The sequence below is a fragment of the Globicephala melas genome, chromosome 17, assembly GCF_963455315.2.
Source record: "Globicephala melas chromosome 17, mGloMel1.2, whole genome shotgun sequence".
NCBI lineage: Eukaryota > Metazoa > Chordata > Mammalia > Artiodactyla > Delphinidae > Globicephala > Globicephala melas.
The window spans coordinates 61,795,985-61,815,884 of NC_083330.1; the positions used below are offsets into that span (position 1 = coordinate 61,795,985).

General features: G+C 41.5%; 1 protein-coding gene across 1 annotated transcript in view; it reads right to left on the reverse strand.

The window, feature by feature from the left end:
* Positions 1–19,900, reverse strand: part of SNTB1 (syntrophin beta 1) — a 223,759-nt gene that overhangs the window by 29,040 nt on the left and 174,819 nt on the right. The window contains exon 4 of the mRNA XM_030875696.3: positions 13,729–13,868. Coding sequence (XP_030731556.1) covers positions 13,729–13,868 — 140 coding nt within the window. The remainder of the gene's footprint in view (positions 1–13,728; positions 13,869–19,900) is intronic.

The window sequence follows — 19,900 nt, forward strand, 5'->3', positions numbered from 1 at the left end:
TCTATGTATAGTATCATGTCATCTGCAAAGAGTGACAGCTTTACTTCTTCTTTTCCGATTTGGATTCCTTTTATTTCCTTTTCTTCTCTGATTGCTGTGGCTAAAACTTCCAAAACTATGTTGAATAAGAGTGGTGAGAGTGGGCAACCTTGTCTTGTTCCTGATCTTGGTGGAAATGCTTTCAGTTTTTCACCATTGAGGACGATGTTGGCTGTGGGTTTGTCATATATGGCCTTTATTATGTTGAGGAAAGTTCCCTCTATGCCTACTTTCTGCAGGGTTTTTATCATAAATGGGTGTTGAATTTTGTCAAAAGTTTTCTCTGCATCTATTGAGATGATCATATGGTTTTTCTCCTTCAATTTGTTAATATGGTGTATCACGTTGATTGATTTGCGTATATTGAAGAATCCTTGCATTCCTGGAATAAACCCCACTTGATCATGGTGTATGATCCGTTTAATGTGCTGTTGTATTGTTTGCTAGTATTTTGTTGAGGATTTTTGCATCTATGTTCATCAGTGATATTGGCCTGTAGTTTTCTTTCTTTGTGACATCCTTGTCTGGTTTTGGTATCAGGGTGATGGTGGCCTCATAGAATGAGTTTGGGAGTTTTCCTTCCTCTGCAATTTTTTGGAAGAGTTTGAGAAGGATGGCTGTTTGCTCTTCTCTAAATGTTTCACAGAATTCACCTGTGAAGCCATCTGGTCCTGGGCTTTTGTTTGTTGGAAGATTTTTAATCACAGTTTCAATTTCATTACTTGTGATTGGTCTGTTCACATTTTCTATTTCTTTCTGGTTCAGTCTTGGAAGGTTATACCTTTCTAAGAATTTGTCCATTTCGTTCAGGTTTTCCATTTTATTGGCATAGACTTGCTTGTACTAGTCTCTTAGGATGCTTTGTATTTCTGTGGTGTCTGTTGTAACTTCTCCTTTTTCATTTCTAATTTTATTGATGAGTCCTCTCTCTCTTTTTCTTGATGAGTCTGTCTAATGGTTTTATCAATTTTGTTTATCTTCTCGAAGAACCAGCTTTTAGTTTTATTGATCTTTGCTATTGTTTTCTTTGTTTCTATTTCATTTATTTCTGCTCTGATCTTTTTGATTTCTTTCCTTCTGCTAACTTTGGGTTTTGTTTGTTCTTCTTTCTCTAGTTCTGTTAGGTGTAACGTTAGATTGTTTACATGAGATTTTTCTTGTTTCTTGAGGTAGGCTTTTATAGCTATAAACTTCCCTCTTAGAACTCCTTTTGCTGCATCCCATAGGTTTTGGATTGTCGCGTTTTCATTGTCATTTGTCTCCAGGTATTTTTTGATTTCTTCTTTGATTTCTTTAGTGATATCTTGGTTATTTAGTAACGTATTGTTTAGCCTCCATGTGTTTGTGGTTTTTCCGTTTTTTTCCCTATAATTCATTTCTAATCTCATAGCGCTGTGGTGAGAAAAGATGCTTGATATGATTTCAATTTTCTTAAATTTACTGAGGCTTGATTTGTGACCCAAGATGTGATCTATCCTGGAGAATGTTCCGTGTGCACTTGAGAAGAAAGTGCAATCTGCTGTTTTTGGATGGAATGTCCTATAACTGTCAATTAAATCTATCTGATCTATTGTGTCATTTAAAGCTTGTGTTTCCTTATTAATTTTCTGTTTGGATGGTCTGTCCATTGGTGTAAGTAAGGTGTTAAAGTCCCGCACTATTATTTTGTTATTGTTGATTTCCTCTTTTATAGCTGTTAGCAGTTGCCTTATGTATTGAGGTGCTCCTATGTTGGGAGCATATATATTTATAATTGTTGTATCTTCTTCTTGGATTGATCCCTTGACCATTATGTAGTGTCCTTCCTTGTCTCTTATAACATTCTTTATTTTAAAGTCTATTTTATCTGATATAAGTATTGCTACCCAGCTTTCTTTGATTTCCATTTGCATGGACTATCTTTTTCCATCCCCTCACTTTCAGTCTGTATATGTCCCTAGGTCTGAAGTGGGTCTCTTGTAGGCAGCATACAGGTGGGTCTTGTTTTTGTATCCATTCAGCAAGCCTGTGTCTTTTGTTTGGAGCATTTAATCCATTCACAATTAAGGTAATTATTGATATGTATGTTCCTATTACCATTTTCTTGATTTTGGGGTGTTTGTTTTTGTAGATCCTTTTCTTCTCTTGTGTTTCACACTTAGAGAAGTTCCTTTAGCACTTGTTGTAGAGCTGGTTTGGTGGTGCTGAATTCTCTTAGCTTTTGCTTTTGATTTCTCTATCGAATCTGAATGAGATCCTTGCCAGGTAGAGCAATCTTGGTTGTAGGTTCTTCCATTTCATCACTTTAAGTATATCATGCCACTCCCTTCTGACTTGTAGAGTTTCTGCTGAGAAATGAGCTGTTAACCTTATGGGAGTTCCCTTGTATGTTGTCATTTTTCCCTTTCTGCTTTCAATAATTTTTCTTTGTCTTTAATTTTTGCCAATTTGATTACGTGTCTTGGCGTGTTTCTCCTTGGGTTTATTCTGTATGGGACTCTATGAGCTTCCTGGACTTGGGTGGCTATCTCCTTTCCCATGTTAGGGAAGTTTTCAACTATAATCTCTTCAAATATTTTCTCTGGTCCTTTCTCTGTCTCTCTTCCTTCTGCGACCCCTATAATACGAATGTTGGTGCGTTTAATGTTGTCCCAGAGGTCTCTTAGGCTGTCTTCATTCCTTTTCATTCTTTTTTCTTTATTCTGTTATGCAGCAGTGAATTCCACCATTGTGTCTTCCAGGTCACTTATCCGTTCTTCTGCCTCAGTTATTCTGCTATTGATTCCTTCTAGTATATTTTTCATTTCAGTTATTGTATTATTCATCTCTGTTTGTTTGTTCTTTAATTCTTCTAGGTCTTTGTTAAACATTTCTTGCATCTTCTTGATCTTTGCCTCCATTGTTTTTCTGAGGTCCTGGATCATCTTCACTATCATTATTCTGAATTCTTTTTCTGGAAGATTGCCTATCTCCATTTCATTTAGTTGTTTTTCTGGGGTTTTACCTTGTTTCTTCATCTGGTACATAGCCTTCTGCCTTTTCATCTTGTCTGTCTTTCTGTGAATGTGGTTTTTGTTCCACAGGCTGCAGGATTGTAGTTCTTCTTGCTTTTGCTGTCTGCCCTCTGGTCTCACACCCAGTTTCTAAGTTTTATCTGAAACTGCTTGAGAAGCCGAAGGACATGTTTTGTTCCGGTACAAAATTCAGATACACATTTCCATGTTTGGAAGCAAAGCCACAAACTCTAGCAAGATTTTACACTCCCTGTTAGCAAGGAGTGTAGATAATTGAACAAGTGAATAGGACCATATAACATGAGAAGAGTGGAGCAAGAGAAGAGTGGAGCAAGAGAATAAAGCCGTAGGTAGGAGGGGACATAGCAGAGAGGCAGATACCCCAATGGCTCTTTGCCAATGGTATGACCTTGACAAGTTTCTTAAACTCTTCATGCCTTGGGTTCATCAAGTGGAAACTGGGGTTAGCAACATGTCAGGATGAAATGAGTTACAGGAATACTGTATGGAACAGCACCTGGCACAGAATATATAGTAATAGTCATTATTATAATTAATTTGATCTGCGCAGGACTTATTATTTGATTATCCCCTGCTGTACGCTTAGCACCTAGAACAACTCCAAGCACATGGCAGGCGCTCAGTAAATATTTTTTAAATGAATGACTAAATGAACAGCTAGACTACAAAGAGGACTCTTTTCCAAGAAGTTTGTGATTAATTACTGCTATGAGATATTGACTTCTCTCCCACCCTCAACCACACCAAACAGTAGTTACGGCTAAATCCAAAGAATTTGGTTTGCATCCATTAAAATGCTAATTTCCAGATTAATTCAGTCCTTAAAAAAAAGTGATCTTGAAAGGTATCTGGGATTGGATGTTCTACGAGATTAGTCTAACATCCATTTCCTGTTTCTTCTTTCAAATCCATCTTTAGCAACTGGTGTTTTCAGTAGTAGCTTGGTTGCTTAGGGAGTCTGAGTGTTTTGGGGGTTTTTTTGGTCTGGGAGTAGAAGGTAATCATCTTATCAAAAAAATGAAAGTCATTAAGATTTTACATTCATGGCTAGCATGGATCCAGTGTACATTTAAAGAATTATATATAATTGGGTCCCTAACCCATTTATCTTTCTATAAGATAGAAAGGGCGAAACATTTTAAAATTACTTCCAATTCCCAAAGTGGTGGATTCCATGAGGCTCAGAAGGGCTGTGTGATAAGCCCACTTTCAAGTCAAATTCTTTGTCCAAGATTTGGGGGAACAAGACAGTAGAAATACTCATTCCTGCGGGAGGCCAGGCCACCTGTTTCTCTATCAATAACTGAGGTATGACATAAGGCTGCATATTGTTTCTTGATCCTCAGATATGCCCCTTTTGTCTGACTGGTTTTGAGATAAACAGAAACAAAAAAATCTATCTCACAAGGGATGCTTATGCACTAATTTAATTCTGGATAGGTGTTCACATAAAATGTTCCATAAAAAACATTATTATTAATATCCTTAATTAAAACAAAAACAGTTGCAGCACACAGATTCAGCCAAATTAGTAAAATTACAGATTAGGTAACTGGGTTGCTAAGCAATATTACATCCTCATTTTACTTAATTGCTGTAATTAGCATCTCCCTGCATACCACAATGCAAGACACACAAAAATAAGTAAAGAAAAGAAAAGGAAGGAAGGAAGGAAGAAGAAAGAGAGAGAGAGAGAGAGAAAGAAAGGGAGGATGGAAGGAAGGGAGGGAGGAAGGAAAAGCAGCTGGTTAGATCCCTTCAGTGGTTCTGGTGCTCCTTTTGAATACTTTCATCAACTGGTCACCCCTAATGGGGCTCAGCAGTCAACAGACTCTTCAGGAAAGAAGTGAGGGGAAATAATCCCTAATAACCCCCAAACTATCAGACAGGAAGGGCTGCCCAAGAACAAGCGTGCTGTCCCTCGGCCAAGAATAACTGAACACTTACCTCATTTCTACCTTCTAAACTTCTTTCATCTGAATATGGTGGTAAAAGACTTAGGCAAGTTCCCATCTCTCAGAAAGTTGATATCATTGAGGGATACTGAGTGTAAGCAAAGACCCTCTGAACACAGGAGAATGAGCAGCAAAACAGATTGGAGCCCAGTTTTGACTAGTTAATGGTATTACCCAGGTGCATTTCGAGAGACACGTGATCATCCTCCACACATTCCCCATGGCCTCACAATCATTCAGAGCCAGCTTCTGGCAGTTATGAAGAGGGAGGAAAGTAGATGTGAAAAGTTGCACTGATAAACTATCTCGTCTGTCCTCCACAATGACTCTTGACAGTGTATTATGAGCTCCATTTTCCAAACAAGGAATCCATGGTTCTCTGTGGTAAAGTAGTTGCCCAGGACCACATATTGAGTGTCCAGCATTTGAGCCCAGGTCCACAAGACTCTTTCCATCATACCAGGAAAAGGGGCCAAACTCTACCTGGTCAACTTTAGGTGGGAAGGAAATTAAAGTGAGAGAGTATAATGAAGACTTCAGGTCATCCATGGGCTTAACTCATCCATGTACTTTCCTTCTCCAGGGATAAACAAGACTCACAGTCTGATGGCTGCTGTCACATCATGATCATCCAATGTCTTGGTAAGTTTTTCCTTTCAAGTTAATAGCCTTTTAATTATTTAGCAATTTTAGAACTCTCATTTTTAGATATATTCTTTGAATTGTCTGATTATCTTTACATATTCTTCTATCCCATCTATGCTTTAATTACTTCAACGTATATCACAATGGGTATAGAATACATATTATTAAAAGACCTTCAAGAACTTCTCCATGTAAGGTAATGACAATTAAAATCAGCCCTGGTTTACTGAGAAAATAAAGCCATGAGTGCATAAACTGAACAATTAGCTCTTACAACATTTGGCTTTTATCTCTCGCTTTTTTTTTTTTAATTCCCCTACTATCAGCCTCTAGTACCATGTTGGCTCCTAACAGGAGCCTGTTAAAAGTTTCTTAAATTGAACTGAAATTCCTTCTCCAAGGATGAAGCCATCAGTTAAGCCACCTACCTGCAATGCTGTTACAGGCAGCATTCAGAACTAACTCTGTGATGTGAGGTAAGGGGTTCCAGGTTCCCTATTTCCATCTCACACTTCCCTCTCCCTATAAACAAACCCACAACTGTTAATTAACCCAATCCTTACATCACAATGACTTTGGGACACTACAAGTCCCTGATAAATACAGTATCACAGGTAGGATCAAATAGGTCCAATTACTTCTCATTCATACATTAATGCCAATTATTAATATTTTCCCCAATAATAACAGTTGCTAGCATTTATCAATCACTTATTATATCTCAGTAATCTGCTAAACGTTTACATACACTGTCTCAATCAGTCCTATTAATAACTATATGAAGCAGAAGATACCATTACCTCCTTCATATAGATGAGGAGACTTGTTTTCAGAGAGACTGATATTTTGCCCTAAATCACTTTGCAAGTAGAGGTCTCAGAATTTGACTCCTGGTTTGTCTGATTCCAAAGTCCATGAATCTCCTCACTCTGCTAATCTCCCACTCACCACCTCTGAAGAACTCCTGGATTGGTAAGAAGGAGGTCAGGAGGCTGACAGTTAATATGTGTACTAGGTATATGGGAACAATGGAATGGATGGGTATGTAGGCAAACCCCACACTTTTCAGTTTGACAGAGTGCAGATTCTTGGGCATGTAGATCCTTTCATGCTACCCTAGGGAATGCCCATGGAATATGCCCACATTCTGTAAGAGTGAGGGTTGCTCCTAAGCTTAGCGTGAAAACCAGGGGCTGATTATAATTTAATGTTTGACAAATGCAATTGGCCAGCCTTTTCCAGTGGAAAGCGTTCTTAAAGTGTCTGAGGCTGGCCTGAGGCAGCAGCTACTTTTAGCACTTAGAAACAGGTTAGTTCCTGAGGCACCAAAGATTCCCCCAAATGTTCCATGTCTCTGGTTCCCAAGTGATATCAAAGGAGAGGAGTGCATATCCGTCTGTTCCTTTTTTTGAGCTACTTCAAACCCACAGGTCAGGGAACTGGGCTCAGAGCAGCGTCATTCTTTTTACAAGCTCTGTGCTTCTGAATTTTTCACCAACCACTGGGACTGGGTGGGCAGAACTTCTGGGTTAAACTTCTTCTAGAATTCCAGAAATATTGCAACCTTACTTCTCGCTCTCTGTAGACCTATCTCACTTGCCATTTGTGACGACAGTGACAAAAAACCAACACACTTACTCCTTATGGGCAAGAATACCTTTCTTTTTTTTAATGTTCAGCAACATCAAATAAGCTTTTAGCTAAGCAAAAAATGTTTTCCCAGGGATGCATAAAAAGCTGAAGGATGAGAACAACTAAAATTACAACATGTTTGCAAACTTCCTGAGCACACTGCTATGAACTGCGCCATCAATGTACAGAGGCACCATGGGATTTTGTCAGTGGAAAAAGTGACGCCTGTGACTTCTCTGCATGGAGGCTGACACCAAGACCATTGTGAGCGTTTCTAGGGCCTCTGCCTTGAAATACAATCAAATTTTCATCTCCCAGAAAAATATAAATTAGATGTGCCTGGGCCCCCCCAAAAAACCTCAAAACAAATCAGCAAATCAACTATGAACTGTCTGAGCTGAGGGATAACTTGATTTTAGAAGAAAACTGTTTCCTACTGGCTACAGTCCCAGCCAGTTCTTTCTGTGCAAAAGAAAAGACTATCTCTGACCTCCTGAACAATGCTTTCCAGAACTGCTAAGATGAAGGGAAGAGGACTGACAGCTGCCCAGTCCTGCTATGTGCCAGGCATCATGCTAAATAAGGCTGTAGTTAAGTCAGTGCAATGGATTGAATTCTGCTCCACCCCTACCCTATCAATTCATACGATGAAGCCCTAATCCTCAATGTGACTATATTTAGAGATAGAACCAAGGTCATTAAGGTTAAATGAGATCTTAATGATGGGGCCATGCTCTGATGGGATTAGTGTCCTTGTAAGAAGAGGCCCTGGAGAGCTCAAGTTTTCTCTCTCCTCATGCATGCAAAGAAGTCATGTGAGCCTGTAGCAAGGTGGCAGCCATCTACAAAATCAAGAAGAGAGCTCTCACCAGAAACCAACCATGCTTGGACCCTGATCTTAGACTTCCAGCCACCAGAATTGTAAGAAAATAATTATCTGTTGCTTAAGCCACCCAGTCTATGGTATTTTGTTGTGGCAGCACAAGCTAATACAGTCATCATATTTTAACTTTCATAATCACTCTGCAGTAGACATTTTTCAGACAAGGAAAATGTTTTCAGACAAGGAAAATGAGGATCAGAGAGGAGAAGTGATTTGCTCAAGATCATACAGCCTGTAAACTTGGGCTTAACTGGGCAAAACTGGAGTGTGAACCCAAGTCTGTCAAATCCAATACTGTGATCTTTCCTCTCTGCCATTAAATTAAGTTGTTGTTCTTTTATTTTTTAAGGAGATAAGAGTAAAAATAACTAAATTTATTTAGCATTTACCATCATATCATATGCACGTTACACTGTCTAATGTGATCCTCTTTTTTTTATTAATTTATTTTTGGCTGCATTGGGTTTTCATTGCTGCATGCAGGCTTTCCCTAGTTGCAGCGAGTGGGGCTACTCTCCGTTGTGGTGTGCGGGCTTCTCATTGCAGTGGCTTCTCTTGTTGCGGAGCACAGGCTCTAGGCACGTGGGCTTCAGTTGTGGCACGCTGGCTCCTTAGTTGTGGCTCATGGGCTCTAGAGCGCAGGCTCAGTGGTAGTGGCGCATGGGCTTAGTTGCTCCACGGCATGTGGGCTCTTCCCAGACTAGGGCTCGAACCTGTGTTCCCTGCATGGGCAGGCAGATTCTTAACCACGGCGCCCCCAGGGAAGCCCCTAATGTAATCCTTATAACAACCTTGTCAGGCAGGTACAAATATCATCCACATATTACAAATATGGGGCATGAGGCAAAAAGAGACGATATGATTTGCCCAAGTTTCCAAAGCTGGTAAGTAGCTGGGATTTGGAGCCATGTTTTACTGTCTGAGGGATAATTCAACCATAGAAGAAACCTGTTTCCTACTGGTGACACTCCCAGCCAGTTTCTCTCATGCAAGAGAAAAGACTGTCTCTAACATTCTGAACAATGCTTCCCAGCACCGCTAAGCAAAGAGAAGAGGACTGACAGCTGCCCCGTCCTGCTATGTGCCAGGCATCATGCTAAATAAGGCTGTACTTAAGTCATCACTGTGCAGTGACATCCTGTGCACTGGAGGATCCATGCAGTGGGGCACTGCACAGTCATTCAAAGGAAGCTGAGGTAGAGGGCAAAGGACCCATGGAAAATGCCTATAAGATGAAAAAGCAGGGCAGCCATACTGTACATTCTAGGAGCTGTGAGCACCTGGATCCAGGACACCCTTTGAACTAATTCATCATTGGTCATCACAGCTTGAGGCAAAACAGTGCTTCCGAAGAACCACAGAGGAGAAAGAACCCAGTCCTTGCTATGGCATTTCCTTCCTACCATGAACCCTGGAAGGCAGCAGAGCCTTCCAGGAATCTTCTAAACCAGTGGTTCTTATTAGCCTGCATCAGAAACACCTGGAGGGCTTGTTTACTCACAGATGGGCTGGGCTCCACTTCAGAAGTTTCTGATTTAATTGGTCTGAAGTGGGATGGAGAATTTGCAGTCTGGGACCCTACTTTGAGAACCCTTGGTCTAAGTCCTGGGTAGAAACTCCAGGTCTCTGAGAGCATCCCCAGCTCCGTCCTCACTCTGTTGGGGGATCTGAGTGGCCATCTATTCATGATTAAGTTGTTAGGAGAGCTAAGGAAAGCTTTGAGCAGATTCAAAGAGCCACCAAAACTTCAGGGAATAAGAAACGTGCTCCTGGGACGCTGCAGAGAATGGTGGTTAAGAAGGTGGGTTCAGAAGCAGAATCTCAGGTCTGATTCTCACCAGCTGTATGACTGTGGGTAGTTACTTAACCTCTTAGTTCCTCAGCTTACTTCTTTGTGAAATCGGAATAAACCTTAAACCTTGTAGGGTTGTGAGGGTTAAATGTGGTATCCCTGAGGACTACATGTGCTTGATGCTTGTTAAAAACACAGACTCCTGGGCTTCCCTGGTGGCGCAGTGGTTAAGAATCCGCCTGCCAACGCAGGAGACATGGGTTCGAGCCCTGGTCCAGGAAGGTCCCACATGCCGTGGAGCAACTAAGCCCGTGTGCCACAACTACTGAGCCTATGCTCTAGGGCCCGAGAGCCACAACTGCTGAAGCCCGTGCTCCACAACAAGAGAAGCCACTGCAATGAGAAGCCCGTGCACTGCAATGAAGAGTAGCCCCTGCTCGCCGCAACTAGAGAAAGCCTGCAAGCAACAATGAAGACCCAACGCTGCCAAAAATAAAATAAATAACTTTTTTAAAAAAGGAGCTGCTTTCTTAAACAACAACAACAAAACAGACTCCTGACTCGTAACCCTGGCCTGCTCAGCCAGAATCTCCAGGGCAGGGCCTTGGGACCAGAATCCTTAATAAACAGCCAGGTGATTCTTAAATTGGGTAAGTTTGCAAACTCAGATAGAATCCATGTAAAGCCCTTGGCGTTGATCTATGCTCCCTCCACAAAGGTCAGCCGCTGGCTTATTACCAGCTGGGTCTAGCTATTTGCAAATGGTACTACCATGGCCTTTGTGATAACGTTACCCAGGATGATTAATTAGTAGACACCCTAACCTATAATAAAACTTTAGAAGATGTGGCTCTGTATCCACAAATAAAAATTAATTGAACCATACATTTAAGATTCATGTACAGTACTGTTTATAAACTTTACCTCAATAAAAGGTTTTCAAAAGAAATATTAAAAAGACATGACTCCCCTTCCTTAGAGAAATGCCCTCGAAGACAAATAACGCTACTAGACAGGCTATGTGCCCAAATGCTCATATATCAAGGGCACAGTGCCACATGTGACTGCCTGGAACACATGGAAAGTAAATGAAAGAGTCACCTGATGAACTTCAACATGCGGTCGGGGAAGAAGCCACTGGAAGTACTGGGGTAGCTTCTATAATGCAATGATCCAGAGTTTCCTTGGACTTCTACCGCTTCTAACGGTGGTTTCTCTAAACCATCCTCAGCCCAGCCTCCCACCTCAGAGAACCAGCTTTACCTGCAAGGACACAAGAGTTTCAGTCCTCAGCTGAGATGAACGCTGCTTCACAGCCTGGAGCTACAAAGGGGCTACATCTCCCTCGCGTGATTACACAGGGGAAGAGAGGGGTCGTTTTCCTCGCTCTTTGCCAAAAGTCTTTTTCTAGACACATCCACAGGGTCGAGGAGGGGAGCTGACCATGACCAATGTGTGCAAACCACGGTAGCTGATGAACAAGCCAAAAGGTCAGTGAAAAACCCATTTCCCCAAAGCGCATCTCTCCCTGGGTTTGGCAGAGGGCAGCATTCTGCCTAGTGCATTAACAGATGAGGACTCAGAAGAGGGAGGTGAAGTGATCAGGCGGGGTAAGACTGTTTTCGCGGGAGCAAAACTAGGATGGGAAGTTCAGCTCCTGCATCTCCAGCCTGCTGCTCAAGGACAGACAGCTCCTTACCTACTAGCTCAAGGGGCTGAAGTAAGAATGGACTGCCAGCGCTGCCTTAACATCTTACCTCTGCCTCACAGGCTTCCAGCTTAAGATCAGGGTCATGATTATGGGCCTAATTTTATCATGGCTCCTATGGCTAATATACGCACATCATAGTGAAGTTTTTTGCAGTGCAGAGGTCAGTAATTTGGGAGAGGGGTAGCGAGATGAGAGGTCAAGTATCCCCACTACATCTCCTTTATATTTAGGTGGCAGACATTGATTTTTTAAAACGTTTCATCTTCTGTTCTAAGTGAGCAGTTTGCACTGAATGGGGTTTCCATTTCCTATTTCCATACTGGACGCAGGCTTATGGTTTTAGGCTATTCATGTGTTTTGCTCATAATCCAGACCTGACATCCCTATGGCTCATGAGCCTATGACAGGCGCCCCACCCAAACCTACTCAGATACCCTTCACTGTGTCTGTGCACCCATCTCTCCTTCTGGGGGCTTTGCTTTTTTATGGGTTCATATCTATGATTTTCTTCAATGAGTGCCCTGAGCCACAGGTGCCCCAGTCTGGGAAGATCCCACATGCTGCGGAGGACCATGAGCCATGGCCGCTGAGCCTGCGCATCCGGAGCCTGTGCTCCGCAACGGGAGAGGCCACGGCAGTGAGAGGCCCGCGTACCGCAAAAAAAAAAAAAAAAAAAAGAAAGTGATGGGGATTGTGCTGAATTTTAATGAACCCCAAGACATAGCCTGAATCTTCGCAGGAACATTTCAGGATGCTTGGATTCTGATCATTGAGGTTTTATTGTAAACATCAGTAGTACTTGAATAGCTAGCCTGCCGAAATTTCTGAGGCTTAGGAGACTCAAATTAAATTACTGTTTTATTTCATTTTATTTATTTGATTAATATCTAAGTGATCTAGGCCTGGTTCCTAGCCCCGGAAGGCTTCCTCTGTTCACCTCTGGGGCCAATAATTGGCATTTTCAGGTTACTTCTGCTGTTCTCCATAACCAACCATGAGTGGAAGTAAGAGGGATTTTAGGGAGTTTCAGCTCTATTCACTATTGCCATTTTGAGTTTGTGGTACTTTTGCTCTGCTACTGAGTCTCATCGTCTTCCCTGCACCTGAGCCTTGACTATAACCTGTCAGGCATCTCAATCCCTTCAGAACGGAGAACCCATCTTGATTCTACCTCTTGCTCAGAACAGATGCCCCCAAACCTCAGTCCACTCTGCTGCATCCACTGGACCAAACTCCTTCCAGAGTTTGCCCCACATTGTTCAATAATTCATTCAACAGACATTTAAGGGCCCCAAATTACCAGGCACTATGCCAGCGGGGGCCACAAACATTATGTTAACACACATAGCTTCTAGGTAGAGAAACAGAGGTAACAGGAGTAATGAAAACTGCACCCATTGTCATAAGGCACATACAGAAAGAGCTCGCAGCAGAAGCCAGGCGTGAAGGCAAGACTCTGGTTTGATGTGCTTTCATGCTCAGGATATAGGGCCTTAAAGAAGGGGGTAAGCATATGATGTATTAGGATAATGTCACATGAACAGTAAGTATGCATTGAAGGTGCTAAGAAACAGACCCTGGCAGCCCCACTTCCACGGGCAGCATCACACAACTGCAGAAGAACTTGTTATGGGGTCTCCCGCTGAGTGAGCTTTAAAAAGCACAATGGGATATTCCCACGTGACATTTTTTGTGCCACCAAGTGAAGTCCCTTTCTTAATTCTACCTGAACGTCAAGACTGTAAACACACTGGTATAGTTCATCTCAGAGGGAATGGGATGGAGACCCAGGAAGGTGACTAGGCTGGGACCGTATCACAGATGGCACTGTTCCTTCCTGATGGAGAAGCAGTTTGTTCTCTGGCTTTGTGTTGCCCTGTGTTTGGTCATAAATAATAATCTATCAATAAACGGCTAAAAACGTGTGGCTATATTCTGGAGGAACTCTCAGCTCTTACTGCAAGAGGAAGCAGTAATATCATAATATGCTGAAATAACTGTAATTGATTAAAATAGTTTCAAACAGGCCACACATCATACCCGGACACAAAACCTACCTGGTGGCAAGAAGAGGGTACGTGTGAACTGGGCTGAACCAGGCTTCCTTCCTCCGTGGCATGTTGTCATAAATGAGAAGGTCCTTCTCAGTCAGCACAACCAGGGCTGGCTTCCACTGTTTCTCGCTGTCCCCGGGCACCTGAAACAGAAAGCAGAGACCCATCAAGCAACAGCCTGAGAAAAGAGTACCTGAAAAGAAGTTGGCATCCCCCCATTCAGAAGACTCAACAATACAAGTGCCTTTTGGTTCAGGCTGTAAAAATCAAAATGAGAAGAAACTATTCATGGTTGCATGATTTTTTTTTTTTTTTTTTGGTGGTTCGCGGGCCTCTGTTGCGGCCTCTCCCGCTGCGGAGCACAGGCTCCGGACGCGCAGGCTGAGCGGCCATGGCTCACAGGCCCAGCCGCTCCGCGGCATGTGGGATCTTCCCGGACCGAGACACGAACCCATGTCTCCTGCATCGGCAGGCGGACTCCCAACCACTGTGCCACCAGGGGAGCCCCGGTTGCATGATTCTTGATCCTTGAAAATATGTTTTCTCAAGGGCCCTGGTATATACAGTCAGTGCAGCCAAGAAGTAGCCCAGCAGCCAAACATCTGTCACTTTCTCACCTGCCAGTCAGCACTGAAATCTCTATTTCATAGTGGGACGCAAATGTGTAGGGGAATAAGCACTCCCAGCTGGTCCTCTGGTAGAGTGCATTGTTTTTATTATGAAATGGTAAGGTCTGAAGGCTTCTGAATAAATATCCAAAGGCTCCAAAAATATACCATGGAGGCAAATGTCTGTCTCCACAGGAATGAGACGTCACAGCTCTTCCCCCAGTCTTTCACTCTTAGATTGTTTCTGTGATTCAGGCACCATCTTAAAATTCTTTTGTTCAACTGAATGTTTATTTCCTTTCATGGAGAATACTTCTGTAACTCAAGGGCTGAGATGACCTGGCAGGGATACAAGAGGATTCAAACATCAGCTGGATGTTTGGACCAGATGACCTTTAAAGTTCCTTTCAATCCTGAGAGTCTGTGTAGCTCAGACCTTATCTCATGAGCCATCCCTCCTCTGCCCAGTGTTGATTTGACCAGACTCCCTAAGTGTTCTTCCACCCATGAAAATGCCCTCCTTCCCACTTGAACTCTGGGCCCTGGCATAAATCTTTCTGATCAGTTTGGAAAAGCTCAGTGCTCTAGCCTTGGTACTCCAAGCACAGATCATGTTCCAGTAGCATCAGCATCACCTGGAAGCTTGCTAGAAATGCAGAATCTCAGGTCCATCCCAGACCTGTTGAATCAGAATCTGCATTTTACCAGATCTTCAGGTGATTCTTATCATCATGAAAGATAACAAACACTGCTGTAGACGAGATTAAGATTGTCTTTGATACTGGCAGTTAATCCAGTGATGATTCAACTCTCTCATAATGAACCACCATCTCCAATTTATCCAGAAATAAAAGAAACAGTAAACTAAATAAATAAACAGTAAGCTAAATAAATGATAAAGCAATTTCTTCCCTTTCTATGCTTATCATTATCTTTTCTAAGCACCACAGTGAGATCTGTATTGAGGTGGAAGCAAGTGTGTGTGGCTTTACAACTGACTGATCAGAGAGAAGGTGTGCAGGATGATATGAGGGTTGAGCTTTTGTAGGTTTATGTAGCTTATAGGCTGCCTGACCTGTGTAACTTGGAGCAAGTTGTTATTCTCTGTCCTTCTGTTTCCTCACTGATAACATATACAACAGTATATTCTGGAGCTAGAATGCCTGAACATAAATCATAGCTCCACAATCTGCTACAACATCCCCACAAGACCGTGGGATCTTGGGCAAGTCAATTACTCTCTTTGTATCTCAGTTTTTATATCTGTAAAATGGGGAAATAATAGTACCTATATCAGAGGGTTGTTGTGAAGATTGAGTTACAATGTCTAAAATGCAGATTAAACATCATTTAGATCCTGTTTAATAGCATGGACCTCATAATGCTGGAGAGGAGATTAAATGAGACAGTGCATGTTATGTGCTGAGCCTGGTACCTGGCAGATGGTGAAACTCAGGGTGGGAAAATTGTGGCAGGCACCAATTTTTAAACTTATCAAAAAAAGGTATTCTTTGGAAACAGCAACAATATAACTACCTGCTTTCCCTGGGAAAAACTATAAGGCAAGACACGATTATCTTTGGTGCTGACAATTTCAACTCATTCTCCTCCCAGGAAGAATTCATTACACAATGATCACCTTTACTTTTGAATGCCCACCTTCCAACAATTCCAAATAAACATTTACTTTTTAGAATGAAGAAATCCCCTGTAGAGCTATTTATACTAGAATGTGAATGACTGCCTGGCTTATTTCCCCCTTTATGCATTTTATGCATACAAAAAAATTGAGCCTTAGCTTATTGCTTTTTCCAACAGTATCTTCAAGAGATCAAAATGAATTGTTAGAGAAGGCAATGTACCAGACCCTACAAGGTGAATAAGCTATGGTCTCAAGGCATAAAGTGTTTGGGGGGTTTAGAATAAATTTTTTCCAGCCTCTACATTAAACCTAGTAAATTACTTTTCCAGCTCATTAAATAGGACTGGAGAAGCTACAAACAATCCTCCCAAAGCGCCTGTCTTACTTACCTCGTCACATCTGATCCATTAACTTTGACTGGAACCAGTCACTTAAATGTGCACACAACTAAGCATCATTCTTCAAAAACAATATTAAGTTTGTAAAATAAATGTCAACAGTAAATACCATCAGTAAAGTGCAGACCTTTCTAATGGTGGAATCATAAACTCACCCACATGTTAAGTGGCATATATAGGTATGAATAATCCCAAAGCCCTAAAACATTTTGTGGTTTACTAAGACTTCTGTGTTGATAAGTTAATTCTGCTGCAAGAAGACTCAGAGTGGGCAATCCCCACCATCCTTGTGTACAGAATGTTCGTTTTGATACTATGTGGATGCTCAAAGGTAGAAGTCTGCTCATGAGGACCACCGACTTTCCAAGGAGAAAATATTCATGTTGAAGAACAGGTTTTTAAAACTATGCTTTGGGCCACGAGAGCTCCACATTGTAAAGCCTTTCAAGGACACTTTTCTTCAGGCTTGAATATTTAGGTTGTAGTTTGGTGACAACTTCTGTTACAAGTCCAAATTTCCTGGCACCCAAAGATTCTCCAGTGTCTATGCAACAGTTCTGGGGATGTGTCTGCATTTTACTGAAACGTGACTCCTGAAACGGATGTGACAACTTTCATCTCCACTCCAGCTTCCCGCCATCAGATGCTGCATCGGTCAGAGACTCAAGAACTGATCATGTTTCTAATGAAGAAGGTGAAGCGAAAAAGCAGGGAAACAGACATTCAATTTTGAAATTATTCTGATGCGCAACTGAAGTGAGCTAAATCCCATAGGGGGATATTGCACAGTCACCTCTGCAGAGCATGAGAGAAAAGGTTTATGAAAAGACAAGCAGAATCTAAGAGAGAGTGGTAAGAAGTCAAGGTTGAAAACTGAGGGAAGTAGATATAAATGTATGAAATCAACACGTTGTATACCTTAAACTTACACAATGTTCTATGTCAATTTTATCTCAATTTAAAAAAGAATTGAGGGAAGTAGTCATTGAATCCTCAATTTGAGGCAGGTCTCAACAGTCATCTAGTCATAAAACAAAATGTGAAACAACTGAAAGAGAGTTTGTATAGGGTTGCAGCCGGGTTGGGGTCCCAGACTTTATGGCTTTATCCTCCAACAACTCACATCTCTGAGCGGGGTTCCTAACACACACTGAAACACAGTTTGAAAACTGCTGAACTCGTTTCCTCTAAAATACCTGGAATCTGCAGATTACTTTCAAAGAGATGGTTTTACCAAAGCAGAAACTAACATACCATTGTAAAGCAATTATACGCCAATAAAGATGTTAAAAAAAATTAAAGTTATAAGATAATGAAAAATACAAAAAAAAAACCCCAAAACTTTTCCGTGCCCTTTCTGTAGGTACTTGCAAAGAAAAGAATGATGCTGTTGCCTCTTAGAGCTGTAAAGGTTAAATGAATAAATACACATAAAGAACTTAGAAATGTCTTGAGTACAGTAAACAGGCAAGTCTTAAACACGTTAGGTTTTCTCATGGTAATCATTTTGCAATGTGTAGAAATATCGAATCGCTATGTTGTGCACCTGGAACTAATATAGTGTTGTAGGTCAATTATACTTCAAACAAACAAACTCATAGAAAAAGAGATCAGATCTGCGGTTCAGAGGTGGGGATGGGGGAGGGGGAATTGGAGGAAGATGGTCAAAAGGTACAAACTTGCAGTTACAAAATAAATAAGTACTAATGATGTACAATATGATTAATACAATTAACACTGCTGTGTGCTATATATGAAAGTTGTTGAGAGCAAATTTTCTCATCACAAGGAAAATATATATATTTTTTCTTTTATTTTGTATCTTTACGAGATGGTGGATGTTCACTAAACTTATTGTGATAATCAGTCCATGATATATGGTAAGTCAAATCATTATGCCGCATACCTTAAACTTATACAGTGCTATATGTCAGTTATAACTCAATAAATAAATAAATAAAATAGATAAAAATTAACAAACAATAAGTAAAGAGGTCTATGGAATTAAAAAAACATTAGCTCTTTCTACTAAGAATATCAAATTAAAGATCTGAGTGACCTTGGGCAAGAATTATTTGCCTTTGGAGCTCTAACGTCCTCATCTGTCAAAGGATAGGGTAAGACTAAATTATTGCTAACAGCCTCTCCAATTCAAAATCAGATTTTTTTTTTTTTAGTTTAAAATTCCCTGCTATATAGGCTGGGACTGCTTTAGTTTCTAGACTCTTGCTTTATACCTCTTCTGTGTTCAGTGGACTTTGCTCACAGGGCAAAAAACAATGTGTGGGTCTCTTTTTCTCTCCTCATACCAACTCACTCTTCCCAACATACTTATTTTCTTTTTTTTAACATCTTTATTGGAGTATAATTGCTTTACAATGGTGTGTTAGTTTCTGCTGTATAACCAAGTGATCAGCTATACGTATACATATATCCCTATATCCCCTCCCTCTTGCGGAGGTCTCCCTCCCACCCTCCCTATCCCACCCCTCTAGGTCATCACAAAGCACCAAGCTGATCTCCCTGTGCTATGCGACTGCTTCCCACTAGCTATCTATTTTACATTTGGTAGTGTATATACGTCCATGCCACTCTCTCACTTCGTCCCAGCTTACCCTTCCCCCTCCCCGTGTCCTCAAGTCCATTCTCTACATCTGTGTCTTTATGCCTGTCCTGCCCCTAGGTTCATCAGTACCCTTTTTTTTAGATTCCATATATATGTGTTAGCATACGGTATTTGTTTTTCTCTTTCTGACTTACTTCACTCTGTATGACAGACTCTAGGTCCATCCACCTCGTTACAAATAACATACTTATTTTCTCCTTCTACTTGAGCACAAGGTGAGGAAGAAGTGTTTGGAGCCAAACAACATCTTCAAAATCTGGCTTTACCAGTTCTTAGCAGAACTGCCATAAGCACTTGTTCACTGATGTGTAAGATGCTAATAATGACCTCCTATGCATATTATATGAGGGTTGAATGAGACAATGCATATAAAGCTCTTCCTATACGGCAGGTACTGGCAGCTTAACTCTCTCCATTGCGTACCTCGAGTGCACTCTTCTTCCATCCATCCTGCTCAGGAAGGAAGGTGTAGCATAAGCGGAGTGACTAACAGTAGAGTGAAAGCAGTTCATAAAAGAAGGTCAATCACAGCCTTTGTTTTGGAGACCATGGTTATCTCGACCACTTTTTAATTTATGTCTTTTCACCTCAGGTTGCAAAGTATTTAGAACAAAGGACAAGACAGCCGGGTAAAATAATTAGCAGTTATCGACTTCCAAATGCGTTACAAACATTAGATAATCCCTGCACCAACTCTCCGAGAGGCAGATAAAGATCATCTCCAATTTACCAAAGGGAGCACAGGGAAGCGCTAAGCAAGTCCCACGCAACCTGCAACTCTCTTCCAAGTGGTCCTGAACCACGCCGAGACCCAGCATTCAGGAGCCAGGTGGGTCATCCACAGCCTGACGCAGAGAATGGAAAGAAAGAGAAAGCAAAGGAGAAAGGGGAAGAAGGCTAG